This window comes from Carcharodon carcharias, chromosome 5, assembly GCF_017639515.1.
Source record: "Carcharodon carcharias isolate sCarCar2 chromosome 5, sCarCar2.pri, whole genome shotgun sequence".
In the NCBI taxonomy this organism is placed as follows: Eukaryota; Metazoa; Chordata; class Chondrichthyes; order Lamniformes; family Lamnidae; genus Carcharodon; species Carcharodon carcharias.
Genome location: NC_054471.1, coordinates 45,171,948 through 45,186,656, shown reverse-complemented (window position 1 = coordinate 45,186,656; position 14,709 = coordinate 45,171,948). Strand labels below are relative to the sequence as shown.

Here is a 14,709-nt window from a genome sequence, read left to right as displayed (position 1 = left end):
CCTTTGAAATATGCTGATAAATTTCCTCATTGTTTGGAGCACTATTAAAAAAAAATTCCCAATAACTGGCTCTCTTCTACAACTAGAACTGTAAAGCATCCTAATCCATACTGCTGCACCCCCTCTGCTCTTCACCCTGCCCCCGCCATGCTTTCATAGTTTTAAACATTTCCGGTTTATCGTGTTGTTCTAATGAAGAAAGACCCAATGTTTTAAGTTTTTCTTCTTTTGTATTTCCTCACAGCAATGAATCTGAGCCCTGCCTTTTAACCTTTGAGCCCAATACCGCATACAACATTCTAATTGCAGTTTTATTAAGGTTTATTGAGGTTCATCATTATCTCTTAAGGTTTATATTCTGTGTTTCTTCGGATAGCATTGAAATCCCTTAACTTATTTAAAGGCTTATCAACCTGAGGCACTGCCTTTAATGATTATGTACTCCCAATTTCCTCTCCTGTTCAGAGTACATTTACTGGTTTTTTTTTTAACCATAATGAAACTCTGAAGTTCACATTGCACAAACAAGCACTTGTGCATTGTGTTGATGATGCTGTAATGCCTTGACATTTGTGTCTTTTTCCCCTGTTTCTCCTTTCCTGATAAGTGTTGAGTTTTTCATTGGGTACCAAGTACCCCATATAACATTTTTCCCAATAGGCCTTAATTCATGTGCGAGTCTAGATAATGAATAATAGTAGGCAATTTGACTGCAGGAGCATCACAGTGTTTTTGCCACCACTCCTGCTGAGCTTAGTTAACTTGACTCTGAATGAAGTTTCGACAGGACCTTTCTGGTTTCTATGCCTCAGTTATAAACTGAATAAGTAACAGCATGCCTTCGAAGTTTTCTGGCATCCAACATTTAAAATTTTCTTGCAACTAATTTTGTCAAAGCAACATTGTACAGCATTTAATAATGAGACATTGCAATAAAGAAAAGAGGCAATATTGAAACTGAAATCCTTTAACCCATGTGCTAACCTCAGCTTTCCATTACAGCTTTAGTCTATCTTCATTCTTTAGTCAAATACAAACACCTGAACTTTCGTACAGTTCCTCTTTGCCATTTTCCTTGCCAGGGCTGCAGCTGTAGCCTAGAGCTCCGATGTCGCCCTTGACATGTTAAAAGGCTGGTTGTTACACACTAGCTAGATTGTGCAGTTCTCTTGTAAATAGGGCACTGAAGCTCAGCTGATTTCTTGTCTAGTTCATTGGAACAGACTGGTACAGAAAGTATGATGCACATCAAGACAAATTAAAGTATTGATTTTTTTTTCCAGTTTTGACATATCAAATGTACTTGATTCACTACAGTAATTTCTATCCCCATATCTTAGCAATCTGCAAAGCAAAACTGTCTGCTTTCTGCTTTGCAATTTTACACATCTGTTAAAAATCATGTGGTTCAAATTAATTTCCCTGCCTGGGTCCTTGATATTTTGAGTGCTTCACAACGCTTATTTCTGTACAAAGTTCTGATGAAAGGTCATGACCTGAAACGTTAATACTGTTTCTCTCTCCACAGATGCTGCAAGACTTCCTGAGTATTTCCAGCATTTTCTGTTTTTATTGCAGGCTTATCCTTTGCCTGATTCTCTTTACTTAGCTCCAGCAATTTTCATTGAACCCAACCTGTCATAACTGCTTTCAGAATGTTTCAATTTTTCTCTCTTCAGCTGGTAATCTCCCTGAATTAGATCATTCTTTAAGTATTGATCTATTTCAAATTATGGGCAGTGTGTTGTAAACGTGTACCTGCTGGGAATTGGGCTGAGAATGTTCAAACCTGTTTCAGTCAGAGCCTTATACCTGGAGAGAGGAGACCTTCAACTTATTTTCCTGAGCTCCATTTGAACCCAAGGGTGGAATCGTCCCAGATTTGCGCACTGACGCCATATCGTCCCAAACCCACTGCATTAATTATTTCTTAGGTGGGTTGGTAGCATAATAGAACCCCAATGCCTTCCTGTCTCCTCCAGAATTAAGTTCTGGGCAGGAAGGCCCGCGATCCCATTCCACTGTCGGTTGAGGCCCTTAAATAGCCATTTAATGACTGCCGCCAGTATTAACCGAGTTGTAGGCAGGCCTGTTGCTATGTGGCGTGCACGACAGGTAAAACTGTGTAGCCACCTTGTCAGCTCTCAGGTGTTGTTCCCTCAACCAAAGGCACTCGATGCCTGTTTGAGGAACTGACCATCGGGAAGGGTGGGGCCTGCTGAGAACCAATCTCCTTGCTGTCAATCCCCTGACGTCCACCCTCTGAAAGCTTGCCCCTCGCATTACTTTCCCATGCCCTGGGTCGGTCACTGATCCTGTGACTCTGGTGCCTGTCCCCCCAGCAGCAGCCAGCACCTCCCCTGTGGTGCTGCGGAGCACAAGAGCTGCAGCCAAGAACTGGTAGTTCCTGGTAGGCGAGACTTCCGCCCCGGGGTCTTGATTCAGAGGAAGGCCCGCTACTAGCCTCACCCCTGCCTAATTGGCATGTGGTTTGATGGGCCTTCCTGAAAAGAGGCAGCGTGGATCTCTCGCTGGCACTCCAGCCAGCAGGCGAGACCCCCGACACCTCGACAAGATTCCCCACTTATCTAAATGTGGATGATTTGAAGTTGGACATGGGGATCTTCAAATTTGCTGACAGGATTATCATAGTGAGTTAAAATTCCATAATAAAAACAAAATGCTGGAAATACTCAGCAGGTCAGGCAGCATCTGTGGAGCGAGAAATAGAGTTAATGTTTCAGGTCTGTGACCTTTCATCAGTACTGAGAAAAGGTAGAAATGTAAGCCTAGTGAGCCTGTTTTCTGTTTTTATTTCAGATTTTCAGCATCTGCAGAATTTTGCCTCTATATTAAAATTTTCATTCTTGTTTTCAAGTTTCTCCATTGCCTTGCCCTTCCCTATCCCTCACCTCCTTCAGCTCCACAACATTCTGAGATATCCACACTCCTCCAATTTTACTCCCTTTGTGCATTCTTAATTTAATCACAAACCATTAGCGACCACGTTTTCAGTTGCCTAGAACTTCCTCCCTAAACATTTCAGACTCTACCTCTTTCTCCACCTTTATGGTGCTCTTTAAAACCTACCTCTTTGCCCAAGTTTTTTATTTGCCTGCCTTGATATCTCCCTACTTGCCTTGGTATCAAATTTCATTTTGTTCCATAACACTCCTGTGAAGCACCTTGGGATGTTTTACTATGTTAAAGGTGATCTATAAATTGAAGTTGTTGGGATTTGATAAACAGTGAGGAGGACTTAATGGACATGTCAAGAAGAATACAGGGTAGCAGAATGAGCAGAAAGATGGTAGTTACAATTTAATGTGGTGCAGTGTGATGTAATGCAGTTTGGAAGGAAAAGCAAGGAATGGAAGTAAGCACCAAGATGTAAGATACCGAAGGGGTGGATGAACAGAGATCTAGCGGTCAAAGAAAGAAATCTTTCAAAGAGTGTATGTAGATAGATTAAATCATTTAAAAAAAAGTCAACAGCATTTTGGTTTTTACTACTTTATTTGCTCTTGAGCAATGCAAAGAGAGTTGGAGCATTTATTGCTCACCTTTAGTTGTCCCGAGGTGGTGATAGAGGACAATTGATGAGCTTGTAGGGAATTCCAGCACTCTGACCCAACAACGATGAAAGAAAGTTTCTGTATGTCTGTCAGGATGGTATTAATTGAAGGTGATTGTCTCCTACAAGATCACTGCTTTTGCTCTTGGTAGCAGAGGTCAGAGGGGAGGGAAGTTGAAGAGAACGATGAGTCTCCGCTGTGCACCCTGTAGATTGTACACAACAGCCACAGTATGTCGGTGGTAGAAGAGGTGGATATTGGGCCCAGTGGCGAGGGCACCAAATATGAACAAAATTGTCCTGTGTGGTGTCAGCTTCCTGACAATTGTGATTATACTCATCTAAGCGTGTAGTGACTATTCTATCATACTGGAGACTTGAAGCTCTTAGATGGAAGAGAGGCTTTGAGGTATGAGGGGGTGAGCCAGTTGCAGAGTATCCAGCCTTTGTCCTGCTTTTGTCACCATGGTGTTAGTGTGGTTTTCCCTGTTAAGCTTCTGGTCAGAGGTGATCCCAGGATGTTGATGGTCGCAGAATTGGTGATGGTGCCACTGAAAGTCATAGGAGTTAAATAGGTTTTGTCTTGTTGGAGATGGACATTACTTGGCACTTACATGGGGCTAATATCACATGCCACTTGCCAACCCAAGGCTAGATGTTAATCAAATTTGGTTGTAAACTGGGATGTGCTGCTTCATTATTGGACTTGTGAATGGAGCTGAACTTTGTGAAATCATCAACAAACAGCCCCACTCCTGACCTTATGACAGAGGAATGGTCAAGAAGCAGCTGCAGATGGTTGGGTTGAGGTTCCTTCATTGGAGAACTCCTGCAATGATGTATTGGGACTGACAACAGCCATAACTGTCTTCTTTCATGTAAGATTTGACTGCAACCAGTGGAAAGTTTTTCCTTTGGTCCACATTAATTTCAGTACAGTAGTAATAATATGAGACTTGAGAACTGAAATTGTTTCCACCAGAGCAAGGAAGAATGAGGAAGTTTTGATAGAGCATTTCTAAATAATGGAGGGTTTTGGTAATGTGCAGGATAGGCTGTTTCATGTGACAACACATCAATGCTTAAAATTTGTCCCAAGAGTTAGCAGAAAGGTTGAAAAAAATTCCTTTATCTGGAGGGCTATCAGGGTAAAGAATCCTTTGTCACAGGGTTGAGCTGAACATCAATGCAGGCTCTGAGATATTCGCACTCCTGTAATTCTGTTCTCTTGAGCATCCCAATTTTAAACACTCCACCATTGATATCTGTGCCTTCAACTGCGAAGGTTCTAAGCACAGGAATTCCCTCTCTAAACCTCTGCCCCTCTCTCCCTATCCTACTTTAAGACACTCCTTAAAACTCAAGCTTTTGGTCGTCTGCCCTAATATCTCAGCATTTGTTGTCCTTGAACTGAGTGGCATGCTAAGCAATTTCAGAGGGCAGTTAAGAGTCAACCACATTGCTGTGGGTTTGGAGTCACATGTAGGCTCGACTGGGTAAGGTTGGCAGATTTCCTTTCCCAAAGGGGAAGCAAATCAGATGGGTTTTTAACAACAGTTAATAGTTCCAGATTTCTTTAAAATTAATTCAATTCAAATTTCACCAGCTGCCATAGTGGGATTTGAATCTGTGCCCCCAGATTAGTCTGAGGTTTTGGATTACTAGTCCAGTGACATGATCATTACGCCACTGTTTCCCCCTTCAGATAACATTGTAATGTCCTCCTGCAATGATTATGGATAATGTTGTGTTCCCATATGTAATTGTAAAAATTTTTTTTTGCAACAATTCAATGGTCAATAAAAATTGTTCACGGCACTATTCGGGCTAATTTTATCTTCTCTAACTTCAAAATGATTTTTTCCTCTAATTATATTGAAGCTTGTTTCCTAGGACTTCCTTTATGGCAAATATGGTGTGGTGATGAGCAGTAACTTTTTGAAGCAATTTTTGGCTCAAATCTTGTCTGACTGGTTCCTTACTTCATTTGTTTTTCTATAAATATTTTTCAGTGAACTCTGAAGATGCATGAATGTTATTTAATGGATTTCAATTCATTTTCCTTACTCTGTAAATCACCACCTTTTTAAAAATAATCATTTGGAAACTTTTATTCCACTTTTAGGTTACGCTTTGGATCCGACTGTAGACCACAGTGAAGGATCAGGAGCGGGTATGTATATTGGTAGCGTGGAAGATGCTGAGAAGAATCAAGGTAAATATCTTTGTTCAAAAGTGCTTTAAAAAATATACTTTGATACCAGATATTTTGTTTAGTCAAAGGGTTTGGTTACCAATGCATCATGTTGATGCCCTAAATATGTAATGGGAACATCTTCATTCCAAAATATGTTCACAGAACTTTTAATTGTATGGAAAAATGAATAATACTGAGAGATGATGGTCCTATATATTGATTAATTAATGATTTACTAGTATTTATAGTTCTTGCCCACCCCCATCTCCTCTCCCACCCTAGGTTTCTTCTCTTACCTCCTCTCCTGCAGGCGTTGACTCTCTTGCCAGAGTATTGTTCCACAGGTGGCAATTACTTTCTGGTACTTAAATGGCCATCATCCATGTATTTGCCATTGTAGTGAGTGCCAGCAGGTTGCCCAAATGTGAAAAGCATCACAGTCAACCCAGCCCTATCCTTAGCTGGCATTCATGCACAAGCACATTTTTAACCCCTTTGCCGCTCTTTTTGCCTAATCCACAACTGCTGGGAACCAGTTTGGTGAAGACAGAGAGCTCAGCATAAATTGTAAATTGAACCTTGGACCTTCTTTGCCTCTACAGTTCCAAACTGGTTACTTTTGGCATCAAATTTGGATACGTGGCGGCCATTATTTGTGCTCTGCAAATGCCCTTGGATACCCAAAATGTCGTGTAAACGCCTGCATACACTTCTGGGAAGGTCATGCCTGACTAACACAATTGAATCTTTTGAGGTGGTAACAAGGAGGGTCGATGAGGCTAGTGCATTTGATGAAGTCTACATGGATTTCAACAAGGCTTTTGCTAAGGTCCTGCATGGCAAACTGGTAACGAAAGAAAAAGCCCATGGGATCTGTGGCAAGGTGGATCCAAAATTAGTTCAGAGGCAGGAAGCAAAGGGTAATGGTCAATAGGTGTTTTTGTCACTGAGGCCGTTTTCAGTGAGGTTCCGCAGAGCTCAGTACTAGGCCCCTTGACCTTTGTGGAATATATATTGATTTGGGCTTGAATGTAGAGGGTATGATTAAGATTGCATATTATATTAAAATTGACAGTATTGTTGTCAATGAAGAATAAAGCTGTAAACTATAGAACAATATCAATGGACTAGTCATGTGAGCAGAACAATGGCAAATGGAGTTCAATCTGGAGAAATGTGAGGCAGTGCATTTGGAGAGGGCTAACAAGGCAAGGGAATACACAATAAATGGTAGGAAAAGTGCAGAGAAACAGAGGCACCTTGGAGTGTATGTCTACAAACCCCTGAAGTTAGCTGGACAGGTAGATAAGGTTGTCAAGAAGGCATATAAGATACCTGCCTTTATTAGCTGAGGCTAGGATTGTTTTCTTTGGAACAGAGGAGGCTGAGGGGAGACCTGATTAAAGGGGTTTAGATAGAATGAATAGGATGGCCCTGTTCCCAATGGTTGAGGGGTCCATAAACCAGGGCATAGGTTTAATGTTTTATACAGTTCCAGCCCAGATTATGCTTTGGCTATGCATTGCCTCACATTTCTCCAGATTGAACTCAGTTTGCCACTGCTCTGCCCACCTGACTAGCCCATTGATATCTTTCTGTAGCCTACAGCTTTATTCCTCATTGCCAACTACATAGCTGATTTTTGTATCATCTGCAATCTTAATCATACACCCTATATTCAAGTTCAAATCAAATATATATACCACAAATAGCAAGGGACCTAGAACTGGGCTCTGTGGAACCCCACTGGAAAAAGCCTTACAGTGACAAATCAGAGGAGATTGTGGGATGAGGGACAATGTGATACGAGAAGGAAGATGGGGTTTGAGGCCACTGTCATCTTGTGGTTTCAACCCTGCCTTAACAATGCTTCTCAAATGATGGCAATCACTGTCTTCTCAATGGGGGTAAGGACATGCAGGCACACCTATCCCACACTGGTTTATTCCTACTGCCTCCATTTGGGTGCCACCTTGTCCTGCAAGAGAGAGGGAAATATCTTGATGAATTTCGTGTAATATGTTTGGTTGATGCGGTTGAATACCAGTGCTTGCGAACTGAGAGATATTAGTGTGAGACTTGCAGCAATGCTAAGTATGTGAGGGTGAGGTGAAGTTATGAATTTTAGGTATGAGTTGTGATTGATAGAGGTTGTTGGTAGTTGAGTGATTGGGGTGTGGTGCAGTGAGCAGCTGTCGGTGAGACTAGCAGTGTATTTGGTGGGATATAGCATTTGAAGATGAATTCACTGAGCTTGACCATTCATTGAGGTAATTAAATTTTTCTGAGCTGGTGCATCCAGCCACTCCGGGATTGACTCCTGGCATTGACCACTGCAGCTATCTAGTCTCACAGTCTTCAGAGCATTTTGTCTGGAGGCCTGTAGATATAGCACTTCTCTTCTTTGCACTCCTCAACCAAGACCTCCAGTGCAGTGTCTGACAAGCCTGGAGAAGATTCTTTCACATGTTGCACCATTATTCCATGTTTTTTTTCTATTCATTCATGGGATGTAGGTATCGCTGGCAAGACCAGCATTTATTGCCCATCCCTAATTGCCCTTGCTAAGGTGATGGTGAGCTGCCTTCTTGAACCACTGTGATCCACGTAGTGCAGGTACCCCACAGTGCTGTTAGGTAGGGAGTTCCAGGATTTTGACCCGATGACAATGAAGGAACGGTGATATATTTCCAAGTCAGGATGGTGAGTGGATTCGAGAGGAACTTCCAGGTGGTGGTGTTCCATCTATCTGCTGTTCTTGTCCTTCTAGATGGCAGTGGCCATGGGTTGGAAGATGCTGTCTAATGAGCCTTGGTAAGTTCCTGCAGTGCATCTTGTAGATGGTACACACTGCTGCCACTGTTCATCGGTGGTGGAGGGAGTGAATGTTTCTGGATGGGGTGCCAATCAAGCGGGCTACTTTGTCCTGGATGGTGTCAAGCTTCTTGAGTGTTGTTGAAGCTGCACTCATCCAGGCAAGTGGAGGGCATTCTGTTACACTTCCGATTTGTGCCTTGTAGATGGTGGACAGGCTTTGTGGAGTCCTGAGAGGTGAGTTACTTGCTGTAGGATTCCTAGCCTCTGGCCTGCTATTGTAGCCACAATATTTACATGGCTAGTCTAATTCGGTTTCTGGTCAATGGAAACCCCCCCAGATGTTGATTTTTTTTAATTCATTCACAGGATGTGGGCTTTGCTGACTGGGCCAGCATTTATTGCCCATCCCTAGTTGCCCTTGAGAAGGTGGTGATGAGCTGCCTTCTTGAACCGCTGCAATCCATGTGGTGTAGGAACACCCACAGTGCTGTAAGGAAAAGAGTTCCCAGATTTTGACCCAGCGACACTGATGGAATGGTGATATATTTCCAAGTCAGGATCGTGAGTGACTTAGAGGGGAACTTTCAGGTGGTGGTGGTGTTCCCATCTATCTGCTGCCCTCGCCATTCCAGATGGCAGTGGTCATGGGTTTGGTAGGTGTTGTCTCTGGAGCCTTGGTGAATCCCTGCAGTGCATCTTGTAGATGGTACACACTGCTACTACTGTGCGTTGGTGGTGGAGGGAGTGAATGTTTGTGGATGCGGTGCCAATCAAACAGGCTGCTTTGACCTGGACAGTGTCAAGCTTCTTGAGTGTTGTGGGAGCTGCACTCATCCAGGCAAGCGGAGAGTATTCCATCACACTCCTGACTTGTGCCTTGTAGATGGTGGACAGGCTTTGGGGAGTCAGGAGGTGGGTTACTCATTGCAGGATTCCTAGCCTCTGACCTGCTCTTGTAGCCACAGTATTTATATGGCTAGTCCAGTTCGGTTTCTGGTCAATAGTAACCCCCAGGATGTTGATAGTGGGGATTCAGTGATGGTAATGCCATTGAACATCAAGGAGCAATGGTTGGTTTCTCTCTTGTTCGAGATGGTCATTGCCAGGCACTTGTGTGATGCGAATGTTATTTGCCACTCGTCAGCCCAAGCCTGGATATTGTTCAGGTCTTGCTGCATTTGGACATGGACTGCTTCAGCATCTGAGGAGTCGCAAATTGTGCTGAACATTGTGCAATCATCAGTGAACATCCCCATTTCTGACCTTATGATGGAAGGAAGGTCATTGGTGAAGCAGCTGAAGGTGGTTGGGCTGAGGACACTACCCTGAGGAGCTCCTGCAGTGATGTCCTGGAACTGAGATGATTGACCTCCAACAACCACAATCACCTTCTTTTGTGCTGGGTTTGACTCCAACCAGTGGAGAGTTTTCCCCCTGGCTCCTATTGACTCCAGTTTTGCTGGGGCTCCTTGATGCCAAACTCGGTCAAATGCTACCTTGATGTGAAGGGCAGTAATTCTCACCTCGCCTCTACATCTGAGTGACTTGTGCAGGGACTTCCAGTATCTACTCCACCTACAATCCAACCCCCCTCTCCCACCATTTTAAGAGGCACAAGCTGGTGTTAACTGGTGCTAGCCTGTCACAATTTTGAGCCTCCTGCTGACTCATGCAGCTACTCAGTAGTGCAGTTAGCACTGGCTGCAAACTGCATCATGGTAATGAGTAGTCAGCACGAAGTTGGCCTGCATTGCATTGAACAGGCATGGGGTAATCACCAGAACCAGCTTGAACAGTTTAATAAAAAGCCAGCACAAGGAAAGAACAGGGTGATGCAGTGGGTGGACACAGGCATTTAAATTCTGAAACTTGGGTCAAATTCAGCCTAGATTGAACGTATGTATGAATTGGGCAGTCTTAACTGTTGCGACTGTGGGAAATGGAAAAATAAATGTTACATTGATACGGTAAGGGATGCCCGTCTGAGGTTGCAACTGTGACACTTTGTTGGACCAGGGAAATGCTAAACCTGACCTGGGAGTGATAGTATTGAGGGTCTGACATGGAAAGCATTCCAGACCCTTAAACTGATGAGCATTATTTAGTCTCTTTAAAACATTCCTTGGAGGAAGCAAGCAATTTTTAAAATTAACGTACACTCGTAAATGGCCATCTGCAGCTTGTTCACAGAACTTAAAGGCCCTCCCATACCAAACAACTGTTTATAAAATGAACATGAAAAATGGCTAATATTTATATTTTATCTGGAAAAGTTCCTAGCTCTACTTGAATAGGATTCTAGAAGGCACCCGATGATCGCTATTAGAACGACCTTGACTTTGCAAAGAACCCAGGGTGTTCATGTTGTCATTAACAAACCAGATTGCTGTGGAAGTGGGAAGTATTCCAGTTTGCAAATGGCAGCATAATTAGTCCATAAGTGACAGAAATTAAAATCAAAACAAAGCTATTTAGGAGCATGAGCTAGCTTACTTAGAGGCAAATGAGTGAACATTAGATCTAGAGAAGACTGGTGAAACTCAGAAAATGCAACACCCATTAGCGGTTACTCAGTTCTGATTTCTTTCTTTAAGTGTAATGTTAAAATGTTTTGTTTCTTGTGCCACAGATGTTGCAAGAAAAGTACTTAATTAATTTCCTATTACAATACTAACTTATAGCCCTGTGTACACATTGGCTTGGCTGCTACTGATTTGATCATGTTGAGTGCATTTTTCAGGAGGTATGGTATCATATCCAGTAGTGCACCACTGAATGCTCTGTATTGGGCAACGTACTTTTCGTGGCATATTCACCGAAGTTATATCTGGACTCACAACCTTGGCCAGGACGTTCTGTTCCCATTCGCGTGGGCGTCGTGGCGGGTGTCATGTCAGGTGGGAGCGGAAAATATCGCGAAAAAGCCAAAAATTGGTTTTACGGGATGCAAAACCAGTCTACAATTATGTGCTGCAGCCTTCAAATGGTGGGCCGCATTTCCACATTCACAGATCATTGTGGCTTGCTGCGCGCTGCATAACCCTGACACTGCATAGGAGGGAGAACTTGGCAGGTGCTGACATGGAAGAGCTGCACATCTCCTCCAATGAAGAGAACATTGAAGGGGATGAGGGCGTTGAGTGCAAGGAAGCTGAGGCTGCAGGGGAAGAGGCCATCGCATGGGCCAGATGAGGCAGGCGTATGCATGAGGCCCTTATAGCCACCTGATTCCACAAGGAGGATGATAAGTTGCAGTGAGTACCCCCTTGGACAAGTGTCCTCCACCATGAGCCAACATGAGCACCAGCATTGCTATTCCTCTTATTTCAACCATGCATTTCAACATGAGAATGAATGTCGCTCATTCACAGCAAGCTCACATCGTCCTTGTCCTTTGAAGGACGATGAAGCCTCAGGAGCATGTGTCCTTGCTGAAATAAGTTGCTAACTGGAGGAGATTCCCAGCATTAGATATCAGAAGGTGCTGCCTCTTCAAGCGCCTCTCCAGCATCCCAGTTGCAAAGTCAACCTACAATAGCCAGAAGCTGTTCCACTATCCACAGTGGGCTCGTGGCTGTATGTCTTAAATCTGACAAAGCTCCTCAAGGAGCTCCATCTCCAGCAATGGCACAACGCAATCTGTGTAACCTCGATGGTGAAGCTGAAAGGTAACGTTTGGGCCAAAGCATTCGAGGACATTCCGCAGGTGTGCACCTAAGCAGAGATAATGCCATCTTTTGTGTCACCTTCTTCTCTATCACATTAACATCCGGCACTATTAGTTAGGAATGTGGCCCGCTTTTATCCTTATCCTACTATGCATGTGGACCACCTGAAGATGACGATGTTCAACTACTTGCGTACTAGGCGTTAAAATACCTCCTGTTTAAGACAAGCATTGTGCCCTCATGGTCAGCCCTGACCCTTGCAAACTCCAAACTGCTCAGACACCATGAAGCCCTCAAGGTCACTAATCATTGCTAATAAAGAGTGCGCTTCAGTACTTATCCCATTCTTATCCCATTGCACCCCTCAACATTGTCTGAAGCTACGCTGTGAGCTTCTTGAGCATGCTCAAAGTCTCTATTGACTGTCAGAAATCACCATTTGCAATTAGCATCACTCATCTTGGTGAGTGTTTAGGTGATGGGGCACACAGTGCTGCATCCCAACACTGTGACGAGAGCCTTGTGGCCACAATACAGACAACTGAGAAACGCTCAAGGTTGTTGGAACGAGCGCTAAGGCAATAATGAGGCTGAGAGGGGCAGGGCTTCAGCACCTTTGGGTGGCAAGGTGCTACCACTTAATGGTGAGTTCAGCAGATGTACACTCGGAAAGTTGGAAACGCGGTTGGCAGACAGGAGCGCACTCAAGCCCTGAGTATGGGCCCATTGTATGAAAACCCTGCTGGATGGCAGAGAGCATATGGAGTTGCACGATTTATGACCCTTTTCCATGCATGGACACTTCTCTGCTTGTACGCTACACCTTCACCTTTCAGGAATGCAGACAAGATAGGAGAACACCTCTGCCTCAATCTTACACAGCCAAGAATAAACATGAACTGACCCTGCAAAACATGCGAACAAGGTTCCTTTCAGAAACACACTTAACTTTAAGGTCGAGGCATCACTGATGTCGAGAACAATCTGAAAAGGGGGCACACACTGTGGTGATATGGAAGCACCCTATATAGACGAGAGGCCACGAGATTGCGACATTTGCAGTAAGTGAGAGGAGGGACCATGGTTTCACACCTGATTGACAGCAACACAGTTCATTATAAAAAGGAGGCATAGACAAGAGGAAACGTGAAATGGGTGCAATTCTATTTACATTTGTGAACATTATATATATGTTGTGAACACCCACGCCATTGTTGTGCTCCTAAATTTTCTTGATCTTCCTAACCCTGTCGCTACATCTGGGTGCTTCCACAACATCCACAGCGAAAGTGGAGGCAGCCTGCTGATTGCAGCATCCTGTTGACTGTGATGACTTTAGCGGGCGTCGTCTGGAAGTCCGAGACCTGGAGGGCCCCAGCCTGCATTGGGTCTCTTAGTGTAGGGCAGATGCACCCTCCTCGGCCTGTGGAGCTGGAGGTGATGGGGTCACAGGAAGATTGAGATCGGGCAGACCGTCCCGGAGTCACCTGGGTGGATGGCCCTGGGGTGTCCAGCTGCTGGTCCTCCTCCCTTTGGGTGTCTGAGGGCCCCTGGCTGATTCCTTGAGGAGAAGGGTAGCTGGAGTGAGATCAAGGTGGCTTGCCCGCCCACCCCCTTTCGCACTGCCACTGATGGGTACTACCAATGGCTACAGTGATGGGGTGCCGTTCCTGCAGTAGTACAGGACCGATTTCCTGTGCCGTGGCGGCTGCCATCCTCCAGATGTTGACCTCGGTGTGTTGGCATGCTGGTGCTATTATCTCAGACACAGACAGACTCTTCCATCGTCTGTTACAATCAGAGGGATGCAGTTGACATCCCTTCCTGATGTTCCTTTGATTGTCATTGCTGCTTCTCCAACTGATTTAGGACCGAGTCCAGAGGTGCGTCACCTGACTCGGACTCAGCAAAATCTTGGCCTCCAGTGATCCTCCCAGTGCCGATGACCTCAGATGTCTGTGCCTCCACTTGCTTTGTTCCAGATTCTGTGCTGTGCTCACCAGATTGTGATCCTGAGGCTGCTTTAGAACTAGGTCCCACCGAGGTGTAGGTGCGCACTGTGACGGGTCTTCAGCAGTGCTGTTCTCCGGTTCCTCATCTGAGGTGTCACTTGGGCTCGAGCTACGGGCCTGGCTAGTTGAGGACCTCGGGCACTTTGCAGAGGTGCCTACGAAAGAAAATAAGGATAATTAGTTATTGCAGGCAGCAATAAAACAGGACAATGCACTCAGTACCATTGTCTGAAGCATGAACTGGTGCAGGATCCTCATGTGATCGATTGCCACCAACCTGACAGTCACTGCAGGCACGGTCCACGTCCTCTCTGGCCAGCTCAGTGGCTCTGTTCTCAAAGGCAGTGAGGACCTTGAGTTCTGCTATTCCACCCCCGGTCTAGGACCTCTTCCTGCAATTGTGTGCGAGTTTGTCCTGCATAAAGACAGATGGAGTGTGAG

At 44.6% G+C, this 14,709-nt stretch overlaps 1 protein-coding gene across 1 annotated transcript in view; it reads left to right on the top strand.

Annotated features, from left to right (window-relative positions):
- Positions 1 to 14,709, top strand: part of cdc40 (cell division cycle 40 homolog (S. cerevisiae)) — a 147,090-nt gene that overhangs the window by 38,443 nt on the left and 93,938 nt on the right. The window contains exon 4 of the mRNA XM_041188268.1: positions 5,700 to 5,789. Within this exon, the coding sequence (XP_041044202.1) occupies positions 5,700 to 5,789 (90 nt within the window). The remainder of the gene's footprint in view (positions 1 to 5,699; positions 5,790 to 14,709) is intronic.